We start from the raw sequence: 21,672 nt of genomic DNA on the forward strand, positions 1-21,672 counted from the left end.
CAGAAGCAATGCTGTGGTCATTTCAAGGTGTGATGGAGATTTTGTTTATGAATTGGAACTTTTCATTCAAAAAAACGATGATTTAACTCTTCAGCAGTAGATTACCAAACGATAAGGCCATTGTTCACACCCAAACTGATTATTTGTAATGTAATTGCAGAAGAAAATGAGAGTGGGACATGTCATGTCTTGAACTCCAGTCTTTCACTAAATGAGGAAATAAACTGAATTGATTTAACGTTTTTAACAGTTGGTTCAGTTGCTTCTATTTTTTGATATAGGCAGTCACTTTAGAAGGGTATGGAATATTTTATATATATCACAGATTTTCTTCAACTGCTTTAAATGACTTAAAGTTACATGATAATGCATACTTCTATAAATTGATGGCTACAAGCAGTCAACACAGGTTAACATTTTTGAGGTTTTGTTCAAATTTTTCTTCCTTGTAGAAAAGGTTCTGCTGGTGGCAGAAGTGGTAGATATCTTTGTATGCCTATCAATTCAGAAAATGTTTATGCTTACTTTGAAATAATTTGCATGATGAATGATAGCTTCTTTTCTATAGTAACAACCAAATAGAGATGGATAGAAATATTTCAGAATTGTAATCTTAATGCTTAAAGGTAGAACTTGTTGCTCATTTCTTATTTGGGTAGCAACTACACTGTTTCCCCGAAAATAAGACCTAGTAGAGGTTTTGCTGAATTGTTATAAGGCCTCCCCTGAAAGTAAGACCTAGCAAGGTTTTTGTTTGGAAGCATTCCTGCAGAACACCAGAGCATGCAGGATCGGTAAATGTACATACCATAGACTGTTTTACATGGAAATAATGGAAGTAACAAGAAATTATTTATAGGAGTCACAGTTTGTCTGGTTATGCTGGTTTGTGATGACAACTATTGTGCAGTATATAATAAATGTTCATTTTTGTTGAACAACAAATATGAATTTTTCTTCATGGAAAAATAAGACATCCCCTGAAAATAAGACCTAGCACATCTTTGAGAGCAAAAATTAATAGAAGACACTGTCTATTTTTGGGGAAACATGGTATGCTAAATACAGCAGCACAAATACAACGAATTTTGGTATTGGTCAAATGTTGACTGTGGATCATGGGTTTTCATGGGAGAGAGGGTTATCTGTTTTGTCAGTGGCAATTTGTATAGTTACAATATTTAACTATTGAATTGTTAAATTGGTTTAAACTAAATAATAATACACTTGCAAAACGTTAGGGACTTAATCCTGTGAGTTCAAAATAAAGGCATCTCAGTATATCTTTAGTTTATACAGCTGCAGTAATCATTTTCTCCCTGTTTGTAATAGGTCCTGTATTTGTAAGTGGTTTTTGTAAGGCAGATTTTCTCATTCCTGTGGTGTATTTCTGGGCAGTTGTAAAATGTGTACTGAATTGTTGGTGCATATAAGAAATATGTTTGTACACCATTTTTGACTGTTTCTCTAAAATAGGTTGCAAAGACTGTATGAAGAATGTGCTGTGCAGAGAATACATACCAGTATATAACTAATGTCATGGTTACTTGTTACCCACTCCTCTTGTTCTTGTCTAACCTATCCAGCAGTTCCTGTTTTGCCCCACCTCCCTTTCTGCCTTCCTACGTGTCTCAGCAAAAATTCTTTAAGAGTGAGAGTGCTTGTTTGGCCCTCCATACCTTTTCCATAGCATGCCTACAGATTTTAGATGTTAACCTCTCCTGGGGCTGCAGGGGAAGAAGGTGATGCGATGATGATTTGTTTTTGTGTTCTGCTGTTTTCAGTGGAATGTTAGTGGATGATGGCAATGTGCAATTGAATAGATTCAGTAGGAGCTTTTTAGTTTGAATCTCCAGGTTTTGACAATTATCGAATTCTTCATGTTGTCTTACTGTATTTTTTTGTTTTTTTTAATTTTTAGTAAAAAATTGAATTCAACCCAAGATTCAGAGGTTGCAGTGACTAAGAAGTTTTAAAGCTTTGGTTCAAGATTGCAGGAGGCTGAACGAAAAATTAAAGACATGTTGCTGTATTACCTTCCAAGCTGAAGATTGTAAATAGCTGAGAAGTTGAATTAATGACACAGAAACTGAAACCCAATTTAAGAGATGTCAGGTTGGTAGGGGTTCCTGGAACTCTGGAATTAGTGTATAACTGTTTTTAATCAACTTTGGGTTTGTATTCAAGGAAATGTGTGTCAAAACATTGAACATAAAATTCTAATTTGTGTTGGTGTATGAAGGCTTGTGCTTTATCTTAGGGATTTGATGGTTTGAGTTGAAGACCAGATGTTTGGCCATATATGTCTTTTAGTCTTTTTAGACACAATGTGGAGCTACAAGGGCCTCTGTTATGTCTGAGTATATGGAAATAAAGACTATCTTAAACTGGTTTGATTAGCCAGAATCAAACTCTGGCCTATAGCTGCCTTGAGTTGAAATGTAAAAAAGAGCTATGGAAACAGATGCTTTATTTCTCCTCACATCTGTGCTCAAAGGCAGGGTTTGTGTAGTTCACTTAATGCTAAATCAGGTTTAATGTTACATTTGAACTGGATCTATGAATTGACTTTTCTAGATAATGTGTGAAAGAACCAGGTGTTTCCAAATGGCTTAGCATTTGCCAGATGCCCTGTCTTTTTAGGAAAGATGGAAGGAAGGATTACTGCTTGAGATTCTGATAGACTGACTTTCGAGCTTCTTTTCTAATTCTGTATCCATTTCTGTACTTGGATTTAAAAAGCACATCATGGGCTGTAGTTTTCCAACTTCTAAAAGCTTAAGATATTCATTCCTAGAGTCATTAGGTATCAATTTGATGAAAAGAGGGAAGGGTTTTTTGAAAAAAATGTGAGAGTAACCAACTGGCTGTGCTAGAAAATCACCTAAATCCACCAGAGAAAAGAATATGGCCTGTCCTTTCTTCCAACCATCTTTTAATCAGGAATGAATTAAGAGGTCCCAGGGCTTAAGGCAGAGTCAGATCAACTCAAGTACAGACAGCCCCAGGTTAAAGACAAGATAAGTTCTGTAGGTTCATTCTTAAGTTGCATGGGCTCGGGCTGTGGCGCAGGCTGGAGAGCAAGCCAGCTGTAACCAGCTGCAATGAATCACTCTGACCAGGAGGTCATGAGTTCGAGGCCCGCTCGGAGCCTATGTTTGTCTTGTCTTTGTTCTATGTTAAAATGCATTGAATGTTTGCCTATATGTGTAATGTGATCCGCCCTGAGTCCCCTTCGGGGTGAGAAGGGCGGAATATAAATGCTGTAAATAAATAAATAAATTTGTTTGTAAGTTGGAACAGGTCTAGCCAAAAGTTCAATTTTGTAAAAATAAATAAATAAATAAAAAGTGCACATTATAGTTCCTGTGTGATTAGAATCCTTTTAAAAAAAAACTCATAGCTTCCAAGCAATTGAAAGGAAAACCATAGAAATAGGTAACTCTTCCCTTAAGGAGCCTCCGCTGTTTATCCTGCACCAGCTTCCTTGGGATGTAATTATGCTGTGGGATGAATGCAGTTTGACACCATTTTAACTGACCTTGTTCATTACTATGAGATCCTGGAAGCTATAGTTTTACAAGGTCTTTAGCCTTCTCTACCAAAGAAGGCTGCTGCCTCACCAAACTACAAATCCCATCATTGCATAGTATTGAGCCAGGGCAATTAAAAGTGATGTCAGACATGAAGGAAAGGAGGTGGAGAGATACAGGGAGGACGAGGGAGATATCGATAGGAAGAAATAGGAAAAGGAGTTTGGAGAGATGGATAGAAAGAACAGCGAAAAGGGGTCTGGAAAGTCTGATAGGAAGAAAGAGGAAAAGGAGTTTGGAGAGATCAATAGGAAGAAAGAGGAAAGGGTTTTGGAGACATATTGATAGGAAGAAAAAGGGTGTTGGTGGAGCAATACAGACATTCCTTAGCTCAGCAGCAGATTTCATGGCAGGAAGGGAGGGGAGAGGTCTGTTCATAACTATGTGTTGTTCGTAAGTTCATAACCCAGGAACTGCCTGTATTTCTTGCAGGGCCCCTAGTTTTTGAAAGAATTGAAAAAGTGCCGTCAGATTCTTTCTAAGAGCTATGGGTATGGGTTTGCTATGTTTTCCCCACATATCTTCTTTAGGTCCAGGATAGGCTTTCTTTTTCCTAACAGAAAGTGATTCAGGACATTTGAGGCTACTGCTAAATATCTTTTTAGGTCAGTGGACACTGGGGAGTGACCCTTCAAGATGGTTAAAGAACTAATGTGATCCCTGATGATTGCCTACCCATATTTAAGCCATTGCCTCTAAGTTACAGCCCCATTTCCCACTGTGACGCTTAATTTCATAGGGCATTCTGAGTATGTTGATAAGAGGTTTACAAGTTATTATTTCATTATTGCTGCCATATGTGAACTTCAGTAGTGGGAGATATTAATGTACTGGAAAATATTGTGTCCCTCTTCTGAGAATGGCAATTGGGAAAAAAGAGGAAAGAAGGGTGGAGGGGAAAAGTGAACATGGAGAGGAAAATTGGAAAAAGAAAAGAAAGTCCTGAAGGCAGATGACAGGAAAAGGGAATTAGAATTAGAATAATAAAAGAAAGAAAACAAAGGTTGGACAGAAACAATAATCATTTTGATGTAAAAAGTAATTTTTGTAGGCAAATTCAGGAAGAAAACACCCTTGTAAGTTTAAGAATGGGCTAAGATTCACTGAGATATGCAGTGAATTAGTGTAATTGGGATTTGGAGTTTTGTTAATATCTTCCAAAGAAAACTGGCTAACTAAAGGACAGATAAGTCCTATGAAACATAATAGCTCATTAACATTATTCCCACATACTTCCAGCTTAGCCCCAACTGTAACACAGCCTATCTATTAGACTTGTGCATGGATCCATTTTAGCTGTTTGTCTTCGGCTTGTTCGGTTTCTCTGGACGGACATAATGTCAAGGGCGCAGCCACCATGCGTTTTTCACCCGAAACAGCCGATGCAGCTGCCGGGTGCAGCTTCTTCTCTTCTATTCTATTACTCAAACCCAGGGTTCCTTGAAAGGAAGAAGGAAAAGGAGCCCAGGAAGGGTGCTTTCTTAACCCCATTCCTCAAACCCAGACTCCCTTGAAGGATGCTTCCTTAACCCCTTGAAAGAAAGAAAGGAAAAGATCCCAGGAACGGAAGGGGGAACCTTGTGAGTTCTCCATTGCCACCAATGGGCCAGATCTTCCTGGATCTTTTGGCTGCCAAGCCAAAAACAGATTATTCCATTAGCCAATTTTCAGGAGGCTCTTGAAAACGGATCTGGGTATTCAACGAAATTCGGGTACCAAAAACGGATCGCCATCCAGCCAAATTGCATAAGTGTTAAGGTAGTGTGAATCCATTAAACCACAGCCTGACATTTTGTCCATGACTAGGGATGAAAGATTGGGTAGGACTCCTTGGAAGAAGGAGACTGGTTGTGTATTGAGATGTTGAAGTTTAAATGGTGTGTATTTAAAAAGGTCTAATCTTTCAAACTGGGTTTCAAGATAGCTATGGGTCTGAAAATGTTGACGCTCTCCATATGCTCATACTGGCTCTCAAATGGTTGTTGTCTGACCAGGAAAGAAAACTTCTTGGTTTTCAAGAAAACTGCCAGCATCTAAACAGCAGGAAGTCAAGATGCAAATTAAAAGTGTAATTATAGATATGATTATATTTATTGCCTAGGCCCATTGGTTAATAAATCTGTTTCTGTTTTGATTTCTGAGCTCTGCCTATTCCTGATCAGTCAATGTGTAGGAACAAAAAAGTGTCCTTGCTTTCATTAGTTCTCAGTGTTTTGACAGTACTAGCCCAGAGTTTGTGGTTATGCTGCAATTCTGCGATGGATCCTATTGGAGAAATCTTCATGAGACATCTCATTTTCAGTACACCATAGTAATTGAACTCTCAGATGTAATGATATATGGAAGCCATGTAATTGGAGAACTCTCTTAAGTCTGAGGATTTGTGGGCAGGGCAATTGTGGCTTTGGTTTATGCAAACAATCAACATTTCAAAGAGGATGGGGCACTCAAATCCCAGACTATAGTGTTTTTTCTCCACCTTCAGAGCACATGCCAGTCCTCTATTTCCATCTTCTTTACAATCAAGAACATTGATAAGTATGTCATGTGTTGCTGTCTGAATTTTAGGAAAGCTTGAATATAGAGGAGAGAATCATAGAATCATAGAATAGTAGAGTTGGAAGAGACCTCATGGGCCATCTAGTCCAACCCCCCGCTAAGAAGCAGGAAATCGCATTCAAAGCACCCCCGACAGATGGCCATCCAGCCTCTGCTTAAAAGCTTCCAAAGAAGGAGCCTCCACCACAGCCCAGGGGGAGAGAGTTCCACTGCCGAACAGCCCTCACAGTGAGGAAGTTCTTCCTGATGTTCAGGTGGAATCTCCTTTCCTATAGTTTGAAGCCATTGTTCCATGTCCTAGTCTGCAGGGCAGCAGAAAATAAGCTTGCTCCCTTCTCCCTATGACTTCCCTTCACGTATTTGTACATGGCTATCATGTCTCCTCTCAGCCTTGTCTCTGCCCTTTTTCTTTTTTTGCAGCAAATATAGTAGGATCATGCAAATAGTGTGATCTCTCCTTCAGTCCTTTATTCCATAACTGAAGTCATTTTCATTGCCACTGTGGTCATCAGTAGAAAAAAAAATTAGGGTCAGACCCAGTACTCAGCCTGTAGACAGTAGATTTTGCATCCTGTACAGATTTTCAGACCTAGTATAACTTAAACTCGGAAGCATCAGCTTTCTCAACCAGAAGCATCCTCCATCGTCAACTTAGCTACTGTTGGCAAAGAGTGAGATGCCTTAGCACCCTGTTCAGTTGGGGATAATCTGGAAATATGTGGGAATAATATTCATGAGCTACTATGTTTCAGAGGACCTATCCACCCTTTAGTTAACCTGTTTTCTTTGGATGGTATTAAATTACATAAATTCAGGCACCTTTAAAAAAAAGGAAAAGAAAACCAGGATCTTAAAAATTTCCATTAAAAAATCTTGATCATAGACATATTATGATTCACATCATGTGTTTTAATTCTGATATACAACAGAATATGAATCATTTACAACAAGCAGTTGCATATTACATCAATATAATTTAGCTTCAACGTTTTAGTTCTTAACTAGATTTTGAAATCATGTTAAGAAGGAGATTAAGAAATCATGGTTCGAATTATTCTGGGGTAATTAAATCGAGAGTTGCATGTTCAGAGTCCATTAAAGTAAATATTTATTTTATGTAGAAATATAAATAAAATTGGTACATTTGGAGGGTATATGGCAGAGCAGATTGTATGCAGTCCTGTTTAACCAAACTTGGTGGTGTTTATTAGATGCTGTTTTGTACTATAGACTTCACAAATCACATTCATCTCCCATACCCAACATCACGTTTTAACCATATGTAATTTAGAGTATTTTCCACCTGGCAGCACATATTGCAATGGGAAATCTGTGTTCTTTTGTATTGTAAAAAAAGGAGCACCTACCCCCTTCACAGACACACAAGAAAATGGAAAGACTTTAAATCTTCCCTCCAGATATAACAATTCAAAAGGAAGCTCTTTTTTCCTACTCCTGCTGCTAATATTTCATGATTATCTACCATTCTTTTTGTCTTAAGTTACTGCTTATTACTACACTTAAAACTTATTTCTTTTAGAGTTGCTTTTGTGTGCATGTGTGGGGTTTTTATAGTAAGACCTTCACATTTATGTATTAAAATATGCTGTTCTGTATCATAAGATCTGGGGGGTATGGGCTATACACGTAAAATCAATTGAAACAAGTTAAAGCAATTAAAAAGTTTAAACTATCAAATTATACTTTTATATATATAATGTTTATTTTCATTCATTCAAATATACATATACAGGTGGAAAATTGCAAGTGTTTGTTGCATACAGTGCAATACTTTCATCTATTAGTCTTTCATATTCATTTCTCAGACAATATATTTTCAATAAGGGGTCACGGTTAAATTATACTTTAAACAGACTAAAACCACATTACACAATTTGTCATAGAGTAGGACTCTGGAGACCAGGGGTCAAATCTGCATTGAGCCAAGGAAACCCAGTTGGTGACATTGGCAAGTCACATTCTCTCAGCCCCCAAGGAAGGCAAAGCCAATCCCCCTCTGACAAATCCTTCAAGTCCACCAGCAATAGTTGCTCCAGCTGGTGGAACCTTATGACAGGTGCACATAATGACATGGATTTTATTAAAAACAACATTGATGAGAACTTCAGTAACCATTGTTTCTTGTTCTATGATAAAAATTGCAAACTTGCTTCCTCACTTTGTTAGTCATATGTAAATTAAACTGAGAGCTTGTGGATATAGTTTTCTGCCTGATCTTTTACTTGCCCAAGCCTTTAGCTTAATGGCCTTTTATAAATGTTACTATGGTGGGAAATATCCTCAGGTGACAGTCTTTTTTTTATCCAGAGTTCAGACTAAACCTGGGTGAGACCTTGTACGGTCTATTTTCTTAATAAGTCATCTTGGCATAAGTTGACTAATTTTCCTTTGCTTCTACCAACCATCCCATTGCTGTTTCTTTATCATTTCTTCTAGTAGCATGTCTCTACCAGCCTAGAAGAATTATTGTATCTGCATTATACCACTTTAACATGAAATTTAGTGTGTGTGCATAAAACACTGTCCTTTTTTGTTTTAGGCATTCGACCACCAATCATGAATGGGCCTATGCACCCACGCCCTTTGGTCGCACTGTTGGATGGCAGGGACTGTACAGTAGAAATGCCAATCTTGAAAGACGTAGCCACAGTGGCATTTTGTGATGCACAATCCACACAGGAAATTCATGAAAAGGTAATTCTGAAAATTTCTTTAAACATTTATTTATGCATAGTAAGTGTTGTGTTCTTACTAATGCATTAGAACACTATGGGTCCTCCATTTTCATAATATCTAAGTTATACCTGGAGAAATACTTCAGTTGACAAGCCTTTCTGCTTTCTTTCTTTTTAATAATGATATTTATTTTAAAAAATCAGGAATTACAATATTGATAACTAAAGGGAAAGAAAGGGGAGGGATAAGTCTTGGTAGTCTGGGTGGGGAGGGAAGGGAAGGGGTAGGGTACCACAGGATTGGGAACATGAATGGGAAGTGATAAGGGTATGAACTAAAATTAGGGGGGAAGGGTAGGATTGTTGTAGGGGTTTGGGAGGGTGGTAGGGAATGCGGGGAGGAGTCTGTAATCAGACTCCAGGGAAGAATATATTTCTGCTTTCTTAAATGTCAAGGTCAGAAAAAAGAACTACAACAGAAACCTTGATGTGCAGTATTATTTCTCCTTGTACAGCTGCAGTGTCAAACCTTGCCTGTATTTGGAGCTCACGAATGGCTCTTTGATTATCCTTTTCTGGTTGGAAAGACAGCTGTTGGGGGGCCCAGAAGCCTTCCTCTACAGCCTAGTTCTTTGTGGCTGCTCCAGCTGGTTGCAACAATAGCTGAATATGTGTAGGCAGCCTGAGTAAATGAGGATTTCAGATTGGTTTAAGAGTATGAAGCCAGGAATTCTGGTTGGCTTTGTGTAGATCTTGTTATTAGGTCAGGGATCCTGAAACCTTTTAAACAGAGGGCCAATTTATGGTCCCTCAGACTGTTGGGAGGCCAGACTATAGTTTGGAAAAAAAAATCAGGAACCAATTCCTATGCACACTGAATATATTTTATTTGTAATGCAAAAAATCTCCATAAAACAACAAACTTACCAGTATTTCAGTTGGAAGTGTGGGCCAGCTTTTGGCTAATGAGATAATCAAGTTAATTAGGATTGTTGTTGCATGCCTTCAAGTAAATTCGGTAAGTAAAAACTTAGGCCGACCCTAAGTCTAAAGTTTAGGATGGGGGCCAGGTAAATGACCTTGGAGGGCTGCACCAGATATGCGGGTCTTAGTTTGGGGACCCCTATGTGCCTTTCTTTTAAAAGAAAACATTGCAACAGAACTATTGTAGAAACTATTGAGATAGCTCTCATGAACTATTGTGGACAATTGGCATGTGGTATATAAATGCAAAGTATTCCCCTTTAGAACAACACAACCATACTTTGGAACATAGGCCTAGGTGAAGAATTTGCAAGGAAGTTTCAGGGTTCTACCATTATGGCAAGCTTGTCGTCCATTCAGATCAAACTACCTTGACTCTGTTCTACTTCCACATTTGGAAAACATAAACTGGTCCTGATCTGTAGTTTATTTATCGGACTATCTGATGTATGATTTCGTCTTTGCTGAAGAAATTAGTTGTATTTCTGAGAACTGATAATGGCTGACCTTTTTAGAGAAATGTCACATTTATTTCCTGTATTAAGTGGAAGTGTACTTCAGGGGGTGTTTACAGTTTTGCATGGCATCACTCTCTTTACTTTATCACTTGTCAAAGGCTCTCGGAAGTTTTTCAGTCCAGTATAGGTGTATGAATTTTCTGGATAACATTTATTCTGATGGCAATCATCTTTACCCTTTACCAACTAAGGATGTGGCTTCTTTAGTCGTAAGTGTGCATTAAGTCAGAAATTGATCAAACTGATCAAATTGCACCTTAATCCATTTAAGACAGAGGTGGTGATGCTAACGTAGTCCTCTTGATCTCAGTCCATTTGTCTGCCCTAGAGCAGGGATCACACTGTTTTCTGTGATCTTCATAGCTTAGAGATGACCCAGTCTTCTTCTTTTTGACACTGTGTGTGGAAATATTTTCTAGTCCTTTATTACCCAATAATGTGAATTCTGCTTCTTTATAGAGACATGGAGTTTTTTTTTATTCCACAGGTACATATGCATTAGGAAGGCCAATTGTTCTAATATTGCAAATCCCTAATTTATAAAGTGCCCAGCCTGCAGATGTGCTTATTTTCCTGGCACTCACCTCTACTCAACCAGCACCTGCAAGCAGCAGTTGAGAGTACTGGGCTGGATGGTTCTCCTACTTCTATATGCTAGAAATTATGGTGTTGTGGAGCCAAGTTGGAACATATTCATTAGTAGGGAATAGGACATCAGTTGCCACTCCCTTGAACTCCATTCTTCCCTTTGAGTTACAGTACCTTCAATCCCCACAGTAATAGGAAGATTAATTTATTTTCCCAACAATTCTCTTTTCCCATTAGCCCAAAATACGAGTCTTTCCTATTCTTTATGTAACTAATCATGTATGATCTCCTTTTGGAGAGATAGTACAAAAAGGTATTCAAAAGTAACTCCCATGCTCTAGGAAATGATGCAGATAGAAGTTCAGGGCTAAAGTATAAAGAACTGAGACAAGAGCAGAAATTATTATGCAATATGGCCTGTGAGGCATACAGGCTTTTACAGGCCTATACTTCCATTCCACTGGGTACAGGGAAGAGGATAGGAGGAGTGCACACTGGTCTGCCAGAGAAGAACATTATGATGTATGTGATCAGGTAAGGTTGCTTCTCTTGCCATGTGGGGTATATGTGAATCAGAAGAAAATGTGTGAAAATGGAGGGCAGATGGTCCAGAAGGAAAGGAAGCAGCTAAAGCTGGGCAATTTAGCCTTTGTCTCTATTCTTTTGCATTTGAAGACCACAAATGGTCTGACTAAAGAATTTAATGAAAACAAAGTTGGTGGCATATTGCAAACTCTGATTGGTACAACTTCTGCAAGTTCGTGCTTTTGTGGCATCTTTAATCATTGTAGATATATCTTTGATCATTGCAGATATATTTTTATTCTTTTCCAGAAATAAGAAATGTATGTCAGTAAGAGGCTTTGTTACACTGTAACTATTATTAGTGTTGACAGGAAATTCTTGATTGATCTTATATTTCTCTTTATGTAAATAAACAGTAAATAATATTTTTGGAAGTACAATAACATATCTTGATGTTGCTTGCATAGTATTCCATTTTTTTAGTTTACACTTAATTTTCTGTTAAAAGATTTGTGGGAAATGCAAAATGTCATATAATCAAATTTGATGGTGAGCTTTTGGTAAGGATAAATAGGTTGATCTGGAACATTATGTTTCATGATGCTAATTGTACCTAACGAAAACATATAATTACAAAGTAAAAGCATTGCATAAAAGAGAGTAATGGCTGTATTTTAGAGGCTATTATTGTGCTAAACCTCTAATGAAAATATAGGTCTTTTAAAGGCATGTTCTATTTCACATATGTTTATGTTATTTCTTGTTTTTCTTTTAATCTTTGTTAGTAAAAGCTGTCTATGGGTACATCCTTTATTTCCTTTCCCTTTCTTTTTTGTTTGAAAACTACAGTATTTGAGGATAATTTTTCTTTATTTTTCATTTGCATAATAGTATTGCATTTTCATATTAAGTAGTTTAAACAAATTGTTACTTTTGAAATATTAAAGTCTGATGCAAAGTATTGTTTTCATAAATGATATAGATAACTCTGCTACAGAGATATGGAGGATGAACTTGACATTGATAAACAGAAAGGTATCATTGAAGGCACATGCAATATTCTTGTATGGTTATTATGTGTTCTAAACAAAATTTTGTTCAGCAAAATAAATAGCATTAAGATTTTTCTCCATTGCCCTAATATGTAATGGTAATACATGCTCATAGATGAATTAATTGAACCAGGTTGCACTAGCAGTGTTCTCTTTCCAGAGGTGAGCGTCTATGTGGGAGACATATGAATGGAGACATTTGAAAATTGGTGGCACCCTCACCAAGGTATAAGGAGTGTTTCTCCTGGAGGAACTGCGTGTCTGTTTCCTGCAGTAGCCAAGGCCGCCCTTTCTCAAGAAGGCATGAACACATGCCTCAGTCTGACTTGAAGGTTGGGTTGCTGATCTGAAAGCTGCCAGGTTCGAATCCCACCCGGGGAGAGCACGGATGAGCTCCCTCTATCAGCTCCAGCTCCATGCGGGGACATGAGAGAAGCCTCCCACAAGGATGATAAAAACATCTGGGCGTCCCCTGGGCAACGTCCTTGCAGATGGCCAATTCTCTCACACCAGAAACGACTTGCAGTTTTCCTGACATGAAAAAAAAAAAGTCTGATTCATCAGCCCCCTTCTTCCTCATTGACAGAAGCTATGGGTGAATAGCGAAGAAGCAAAGGTTTAACAAACAGATAATATATTGGGTTTCTCCATCACCTTGGTAACCTTATCTTTAATAATGCTCAGATTGTATGTTTGAGTTTATTAGAGAATAATAACAAAATAATAGACTAATTTCATGAATGAGGGTAAACATAAAGTGCATTACAATGAAAGCAAAATATTGATTAGTGACGGCAAAAATTGTGGGATATCCCCATCAGAAATTGAAAACAAACAAAATACAAAAAAAAGGTAGGAGATGAAATTGACAAGAAAGTGACAAGATAATGGAGGAAGAAAAACCTTGCTTTCCCAGATGTTCAAAAGAGATCGCATCTGGGAAGAACTGGAGACTGTCCTCGAAGTGTCTGAAGCTGAAATTCTGTTCAAAGACCATCTTTTCTCTTCTCCTGCCTGATCTATCCTATTTTTGACAGAGCCTGATTTCCACACAAGATGGTGTAATGTGGAGGTACCATTTACATCAGCTCTTATTTATATATATATAAGACTCTTCCCTCTTCATCCTGTGCACTGTGGAATAGGGTGGGGATGTTGTCTTAACTGAAGGAAGAGGAGATGGCACATGTGTGACATTCTGCTGATGCCAGCAAATGAGAAGCTGCTGAGAATGTACAGTCGTCCCTGTGGAGGAATCATTTGCTGCCACCCATTGCATCATCCAGTAGTTGACCAGCTGCCTGCATTTGGTGTTTTTGGGGTACTTAAAAAAACAAAACACTGACTAAGTACTTCACAGTGGAGTTGAAATGATTGATCTGAAAACAAAGCAGTTGGATTAGCAGTAGGCAGTTAGATCAACAGGAAGAACTGCTTTTTCCTGAAAATCAAACGGACAGCTGTCACTTCTGATTAATAATGGAGAATGAAAGCAAGAGTAAATAAGACAAGAGCCAGCATTTCAAACAAACAGGTTGAAGCATGGTTAGAATTGCGGTAGGCTGCAAGCCTCTTTTCGTCTTACTTGTTCTGACACTTGGGATTCTTTTTATGAGTGGGGCAGCCTGATCCTCCGAATGTGACTGTTACAGAGATGGTGGATTTGTATATCAAGTCTGGACAGGTGACAAGTTGTTGTTGGTAATGAAATCAAGCAGCATGCCAATGAGACGCCCGAGTGCATATTGATAACAGTGAATTGCTTAATGATGTCCTTTGACATTGCAGATTACCATTACCACAACAATGGTTCTTCTAGTTCAGGCCTGCACAAACTGCGGCCTTCCAGGTGTTTGGACCTCCAACTCACAGAAGCCTTAGCCAGCATGATCAATGGTAAGGAATTCTGGGTACTGAAGTCCAAAATACCTGGAGGGCTGCAGATTGTGCAGGCCTGTTTTACTTCGGAAACATATGCCGTTTCTCCTCTTTCCTTGAAAGTTGGGGGGGGGGGGTGTATGGAAGAGATGCTGGGAGAAGCAGCAAAACCTAGGCTATGCACATAGCTCCCATTAAAAACAAGTGCACCCTTACATGGATTTAAGTGTAACAGAAAGTGTAATCAGGTTGTAACTTCTCATACATTTCGCAACATCTGTACATTGAAATATGTTCCTGTATTCCTTCTAACTTGGCAGATGGACAAACTATCACAGGTGGCAGAGCTCACACCAGTGAGACATGCCATCTAAATTGGCTACATTTTATTGAATGGATAGGGTTTTATATAACACACAATCTTCTTGCTTTCCTCAAACTCCTACCACCTACAGCCCTTTGACTCTTACTCCGCTCCTAAGCAAGCCTAAGTGATGTGTCTTCATTGTATGGAGAAAGTAGGTGAATTATGTTGGTCTTTGTTTTCTAGGTACTGAATGAAGCTGTAGGTGCTCTGATGTATCACACCATCACTTTAACCCGTGAAGATCTGGAGAAGTTTAAAGCACTTCGAATAATTGTTCGAATTGGAAGCGGATTTGATAATATTGATATTAAATCTGCTGGTGATTTAGGTATTGTATCTATATTTGAAACTTCAGCGCTTCCCTTTTATTCCATGAATTGATGTTGAAGATTTTTCATATCAAAACTCGGTCAATTCTGATTGAAAAAAAAATATATAGCTCATATTAAATCTCTTAGTTTAGGAATTATCATAATAAAACTGACTGATAGCACCTATATTCTATAAATTTTTATTTCACACCAAATTCTGAGCAGTTTCCTTAAACAAGTTTGCCAATAAGTCTCAAATTTGCAGGAAAATTTTAAATTTCAGCCTGTCTAAATACCCATTTTAGTCAAAATTTGTTCAAAATATACATTCTTGATCCAAAAGTACAGAAATCGTATATTTCTTGTTTTGAAATCCATAGATACACCATATTTGACACTGTGTTTCAGCATTGGCTTTATATAGCATAGCAAACAAATATTTTAAATTAATGTATATAGTGAATGTAAATATTTGGTAACCAAGACTTTGTATTAAAAATTATGTCTTGCATCAATTTATTATGTAAGACATCTTTCATATTTATGTGTTAATTCGCATGCTAGTTCTAACCAGAGTAGATTTGTTGAATCATGAAGATTTACATGAGTTGGTTCAAGGATTCTTCTCTAGGAATTGGATTTAGGTTTTAATGCTGAATTCTTACTTAATTCAATAACTTCAGTGTAAATATATTTGATTACAGTATTTGGGTTCAGTTTACTCTTGCTTTGAGTTGACGTTTGCACCTGGCCAATTGTACCCTTGTGCTTTTCGCACACCAAAATAGATAGGGGGGATACCTGGATATAGATGTGAATTAAAGACAAAAGTATCTTATATACTTTATTATTGCCATGAACTTGGCGCACTTGAGAGCTTGGAATGTATTTCTGAAACAAAATCTAAACCTTTTTCAATTTTTTTTTTTATTTTTAAAGTGTCACGAAACAATGGGCCTCCAAATCCATGAGAGTTCAGTTTTGTAATCCCCTGTAGATGGCAAAGAAAACATGGATGATCAGACCCATATTATTAAATGATCATGTGTGTGCTTGTGTGAATGTCACTGCAAATTTAGGGATGGACCATGATGATCCATGGTTGATTGAAACCATGGAACAGGAGCCTGAAGATCAGAATGGCCCAATGTACATATTATTTAAAGAATAACATATTCCTTTTGTATGCACATGCATTATGCTGCAGGTAATATTATTACTTCAACATAACATTCAAACTCCAGTCAGGGATTTCTTAAAAGCTTATTACAGTAGAGTATCACTTATCCAACGTAAACGGGCCGGCAGAACGTTGGATAAGCGAATATGTTGGATAATAAGGAGAGATTAAGGAAAAGCCTATTAAACATCAAATTAGGTTATGATTTTACAAATTAAGCACCAAAACATCATGTTATATAACAAATTTGATATAAAAAGTAGTTCAATACGCAGTAAGGTTATGTTGTAATTACTGTATTTACGAATTTAGCCCCAAAATATCACGATATATTGAAAACATTGACTACAAAAATGCGTTGGATAATCCAGAATGTTGGATAATCGAGTGTTGGATAAGTGAGACTCTACTGTATGTCCCTTCTTATGCCCTACAGTCAGAGATTGTGTCAATTTCATTCTCTGGCAGATAAAAGAGAGGACTTTACTCTCCCGACAGCTCTGTTTCTCCCTACTCCGACATTTCTTCCTGTACCCAACCATTTTCTTGATATTGCTGTTTTGATTGGGCATTTATGGCCATTTATGCAGGATCAAGAGTACAATTAAAGTAGTTATAGATATGCAAGGTTCTCAGACATTTATTTTACTCAAATGTCCATACTGCAAATAATAAAACAGTTTAAATTAGTAGAAATTGTATATCCAAAATGTGATCTCACTCTTAAAAAAATCTAGCCTTTATTACTTGCCTGGGTAGATGGGCTGTTTCAGAGAAAAAACTACAATTATTAATATTTGTTGTTGCCAGAAATAAAACTATCTTATGTTAATTTTTAGAAAGTCATACAAAATGTTCTTGGTTACTTAAAACAATACTTTTTCCAGCTACAGTAGAGTCTCACTTATCCAACATTTGCTTATCCAACATTCTGGATTATCCAATGCATTTTTGTAGTCAATGTTTTCAATACATCGTGATATTTTGGTGCTAAATTCGTAAATACAGTAATTACGTAGCATTACTGCATATTGAACTACTTTTTCTGTCAAATTTGTTGTGTAACATGATGTTTTGGTGCTTAATTTGTAAAATCATAACCTAATTTGATGTTTAATAGGCTTCTCCTTAATCTCTCCTTATTATCCAACATATTCACTTATCCAACGTTCTGCAGGCCTGTTTATGTTGGATAAGTAAGACTCTACTGTATAACTAACTGTCTTGGCTTTCCCAGCCACTTTGGTCTGAACTTTTTACTAAGACATGATAAAATCTCACTAGTTGTGCCTTATTGCTTAAGGGATTGCAGTGTGTAATGTTCCAGCTGCCTCAGTGGAAGAGACAGCAGATTCTACGATGTGCCACATCTTGAACCTCTACAGAAGAACCACCTGGCTTCATCAGGCCTTGCGAGAAGGAACAAGAGTGCAGAGCGTGGAACAGATCCGGGAAGTTGCTTCTGGAGCTGCAAGAATTAGAGGAGAGACCCTGGGCATTATTGGGTTAGGTATGCCAATGTAAAAATATGTGCTAGACATTGTTCCTGTTGTTGCTAGAACTGAATTATGGCTACTATAGATTGCCATGCTGTCTCTTCTTTGCATGGAAACAGGCTTTTATGTTAAGCACACTGGATTGTGTTTTCTTAATAAATATCTATATATATAAAAGAGTGATGGCATCACGGCGACCCACAAAACAACAAAAGTACAGGCCCCCCAACCTCGAAATTTGACAACACAACCCATCACCCACGCCTCAGGGTTGATACAACAAAAAGAAAAGAAAAATAAAGTCCTAATTAGAGGGAGAACAATAATTGTTTTTGTCCAATTGCTGCCAGTTTAGAGGGCTAATCTCTGCCCACTTTGTCGCCTAGCAACCAATTCAGGCAAAGAACAGCCAGGATTCAGTTAGGGGACAGGCAGATTTAGGCCTCACTTAGACTTCTTCCAAAGATTATCTAATTTGCACTGGATTATATGGCAGTGTAGATTCAAGGCCCTTCTACACAGCTATATAACCCATTTATAATCTTATATTATCTGCTTTGCACTGGATTATCTTGACTCCACACTGCCATATAATCCCCTTCAGTGTGCATTTTATACAGCTGTGAAGAAGGGGCCTCATATAATCCAGTTCTAAGCAGATAATTTAAGATTATCAATATACAGTAGAGTCTCACTTATCCAACATAAACAGGCCGGCAGGATAAGTGAATATGTTGGATAATAAGAAGGGATTCAGGAAAAGCCGATTAAACATCAAATTAGGTCATCGTTATACAAATTAAGCACCAAAACATCATATTATACAAATTTGACAGAAAAGGTAGTTCCACGTGCAGTAATGTTATGTAGTAATTACAGTAGAGTCTCACTTATCCAACACTCGCTTATTCAATGTTCTGGATTATCCAACGCATTTTTGTAGTCAATGTTTTCAATATATCGTGATATTTTGGTGTTAAATTCATAAATACAGTAATTGCTACATAGCATTACTGCGTATTGAACTACTTTTTCTGTCAAATTTGTTGTATAACATGTTTTGGTGTTTCATTTGTAAAATCATAACCTAATTTGATATTTAATAGGCTTTTCCTCAATGCCTCCTTATTATCCAACATATTCGCTTATCCAACATTCTGCCGGCCCGTTAATGTTGGATAAGTGAGACTCTACTGTACTGTATTTCCAAATTTACCACTAAAATATCACAATGAATTTAAAACACCAACTACAAAAACATTGATTATGAAAAGGCAGACTGCGTTGGATAATCCAGAACATTGTATAAGCAAATGTTGGATAAGTGAGATTCTACTTTGATATGAAATAATTTCTGGGATACAATAATGCAGAACAATATAATCTCTAAAACCAGGACAGTAAATAAAGAAATAAAGAAAGTAAATAAAGCAGTGAAATTGGAAATTCCACAAAGGAAACAATCAGGGCCAGCTAACACCTCCCAAGAAAGGATTCTTCCAGAAAGGAAGCTGAGAAGGCAGTGAAGCACTGTGTATTACCAAAGTCATTATTATTACTATCATTATTATTATTATTATTATTGTGTTGCGGTCAACCGTGAAAATGAATACAATCTGGCTCCAAGTATTCAAAAACACTAAAATCAGAATATATAAAAATTAATGTGGTATAATAAAACAGAACAATACAATCTCTAAAATCAGAACACTAAATAAAGAACAACACTCTGAAAACAGGGGAATTCCACACAGGAAACAATCAGGGCCAGCTAACACCTCCCAACAAAGTATTCCCATCATCAAAGACTGGCAAATCCTCTGTTTTCTTAGGACCACAGACATTAGAAGCACATAAAATATCGCAAACAACACCACTCTGAAAACAAGGGAATTCCAGACAGGAAACAATCAGGGCCAGCTAACACCTCCCAACAAAAAATTCACTCAGAGGAAACAGCCAGGCTTTAAAGCTGCAAGGCCATTACATCCTAATCATTTTTCCTAATTGCAGCATTCATACTTGCCTCCAAGAGACAAAAAAAACAAAAAAACAATCATAAATATTGTATATTCACAACTTTTAGGAAATAATATCCCCTGATGGCGCAGCATGTTAAAGCGCTGAGCTGCTGAACTTCTGGACCGAAAGGCCGTAGGTTTGAATTGGGGGAGCGGAGAGAGCCCCCATTGTTAGCCCCAGCTTCTGCCAACCCAGAAATTCAAAAACATGCAAATGTGAGTGCATCAATAGGCACTGCTCCGGTGGGAAGGTAACGCCGCTCCATGCAGTCATCCCACATGACCTTGGAGGAGTCTACGGACAACGCCGGCTCTTCGGCTTAGAAATGGAGATGAGCACCAACCCCCAGAATCAGACATGACTGGACTTAACGTCAGGGGAAAACGTTTACCCTTTACCTTAACTACCACCAATTCCTCAATACTTTATTTCCCATACCACCATACTTTGCCACAGCAACGCGTGGCTGGGCACAGCTAGTAAATAATATATTTATAAAAACTAGTAGAATCGTGCTTCATAGGAATTGATTTTCCAGTGTCTACAATTATTCTGCTGTTTGTTCTTCAACAACTTCCAAGCTGGGAAATGCAGTATGCCTCTTCAGCAGTATCAGTTTAGATTTAACATCATTCTGGTTTAGCATTATAAGAATGATACTTGGACCTGGCAACTCCTTGTTCCTCTTGTGGCACGCCATAAAAAGATCAGGAAATGGTCTTCTGTTTTCAGCAAACTTCAGTTAGTCATTGAGTCAGTTTGGAGAATCCTACCAATAACCCTGCAGTTATAAGCTGAGATGTGAATTAGTCCTATGGGCATGCACCCTTTGTAGTTATTGCAAAGAAACTAGCAATTCCCCAGTTGACTAATGTTGACCAGGAAATAATAATTAATAGCTTTGGAACAAGTCAGGGTACTAATTTAATTTGAGCAATATAGTTGTATCCTGGCATGTTCTCACTTCATTTGCCATAGTTTCTGGGTTCATACAAAATGGGAGATTTTCTACTTTATTTGCTCACTCAATAAAAGGATTTGTGAATGGGCGTTATGCATGAAAGTTTTTTTCATTGCTTGGCTTGTTAAAATATAAATATGTTGAAACCCAGATTAACTGATATCTAATTGTGGCTTGTTTTCCTAAACTCTTATTTAAAATTTGCCACTGTATTTGTGAACTCTGTGTGTGATTGCTTTACACCTCTCTGACAACAGTTTGGTAAAACATTTTCCTCTTCAGGACGTGTTGGGCAAGCAGTTGCGCTGCGTGCAAAGGCCTTTGGTTTCAATGTCATTTTCTATGACCCATACCTCTCAGATGGCATTGAACGTGCACTTGGACTTCAGCGGGTGAACACTTTACAAGATCTGCTCTTTCACAGTGATTGTGTCACCCTCCATTGCAGCCTAAATGAACACAATCATCATCTTATTAATGACTTCACCATTAAACAGGTAAATATGTATCAGATGAAATTATGAGGTCAGTTAATCTATAGCAGCAAAACGGACACAGGTTTTTGGAACTGTAAACCTATCACGCTTAATGGAACCCTAAGGTTTGTGCATTTCAGGCCTTTTTATACTGTGCTTGGACTGCAGTCCACAGATGCTCATGCCACATAAAACCTATTTAACTGCTTGTTGAAACATTCTTTATTCTATTGCAGTACATAATGATGAGCATAATTTTTGTAGCAATTCTAGCATTTCAAATGCTTTGTGGAAATTGTCGTAGAAATTGTTAAAATTGCTCTGTAAAGTAGAGCAATATTTTCAATCTCCTATTACAAAGATATGGTTATCATTATCTCTTCTATAGAAATTGTAATACTTATATTGTCTGTTTCTTTTGACTCATAGATTTTATCTGATGAAAAGAAATAATTTATCCCATCAT

General features: G+C 37.5%; 1 protein-coding gene across 5 annotated transcripts in view; it reads left to right on the top strand.

Moving 5' to 3' along the window:
- Positions 1–21,672, top strand: part of ctbp1 (C-terminal binding protein 1) — a 59,710-nt gene that overhangs the window by 30,135 nt on the left and 7,903 nt on the right. For 3 of the 5 annotated variants that reach the window (XM_008120192.3, XM_008120195.3, XM_008120191.3), the window contains 4 exons: positions 8,713–8,867; positions 14,944–15,088; positions 17,555–17,761; positions 21,013–21,227. In XM_008120192.3, the coding sequence (XP_008118399.1) occupies positions 8,713–8,867; positions 14,944–15,088; positions 17,555–17,761; positions 21,013–21,227 (722 nt within the window). Of the gene's footprint in view, positions 1–1,921; positions 2,116–8,712; positions 8,868–14,943; positions 15,089–17,554; positions 17,762–21,012; positions 21,228–21,672 lie in introns of all 5 variants that reach the window. The other 2 variants (XM_008120193.3, XM_008120196.3) reach the window with 1 other exon arrangement.

This window comes from Anolis carolinensis, chromosome 3 (genome assembly GCF_035594765.1).
Source record: "Anolis carolinensis isolate JA03-04 chromosome 3, rAnoCar3.1.pri, whole genome shotgun sequence".
Taxonomy (NCBI): Eukaryota; Metazoa; Chordata; class Lepidosauria; order Squamata; family Dactyloidae; genus Anolis; species Anolis carolinensis.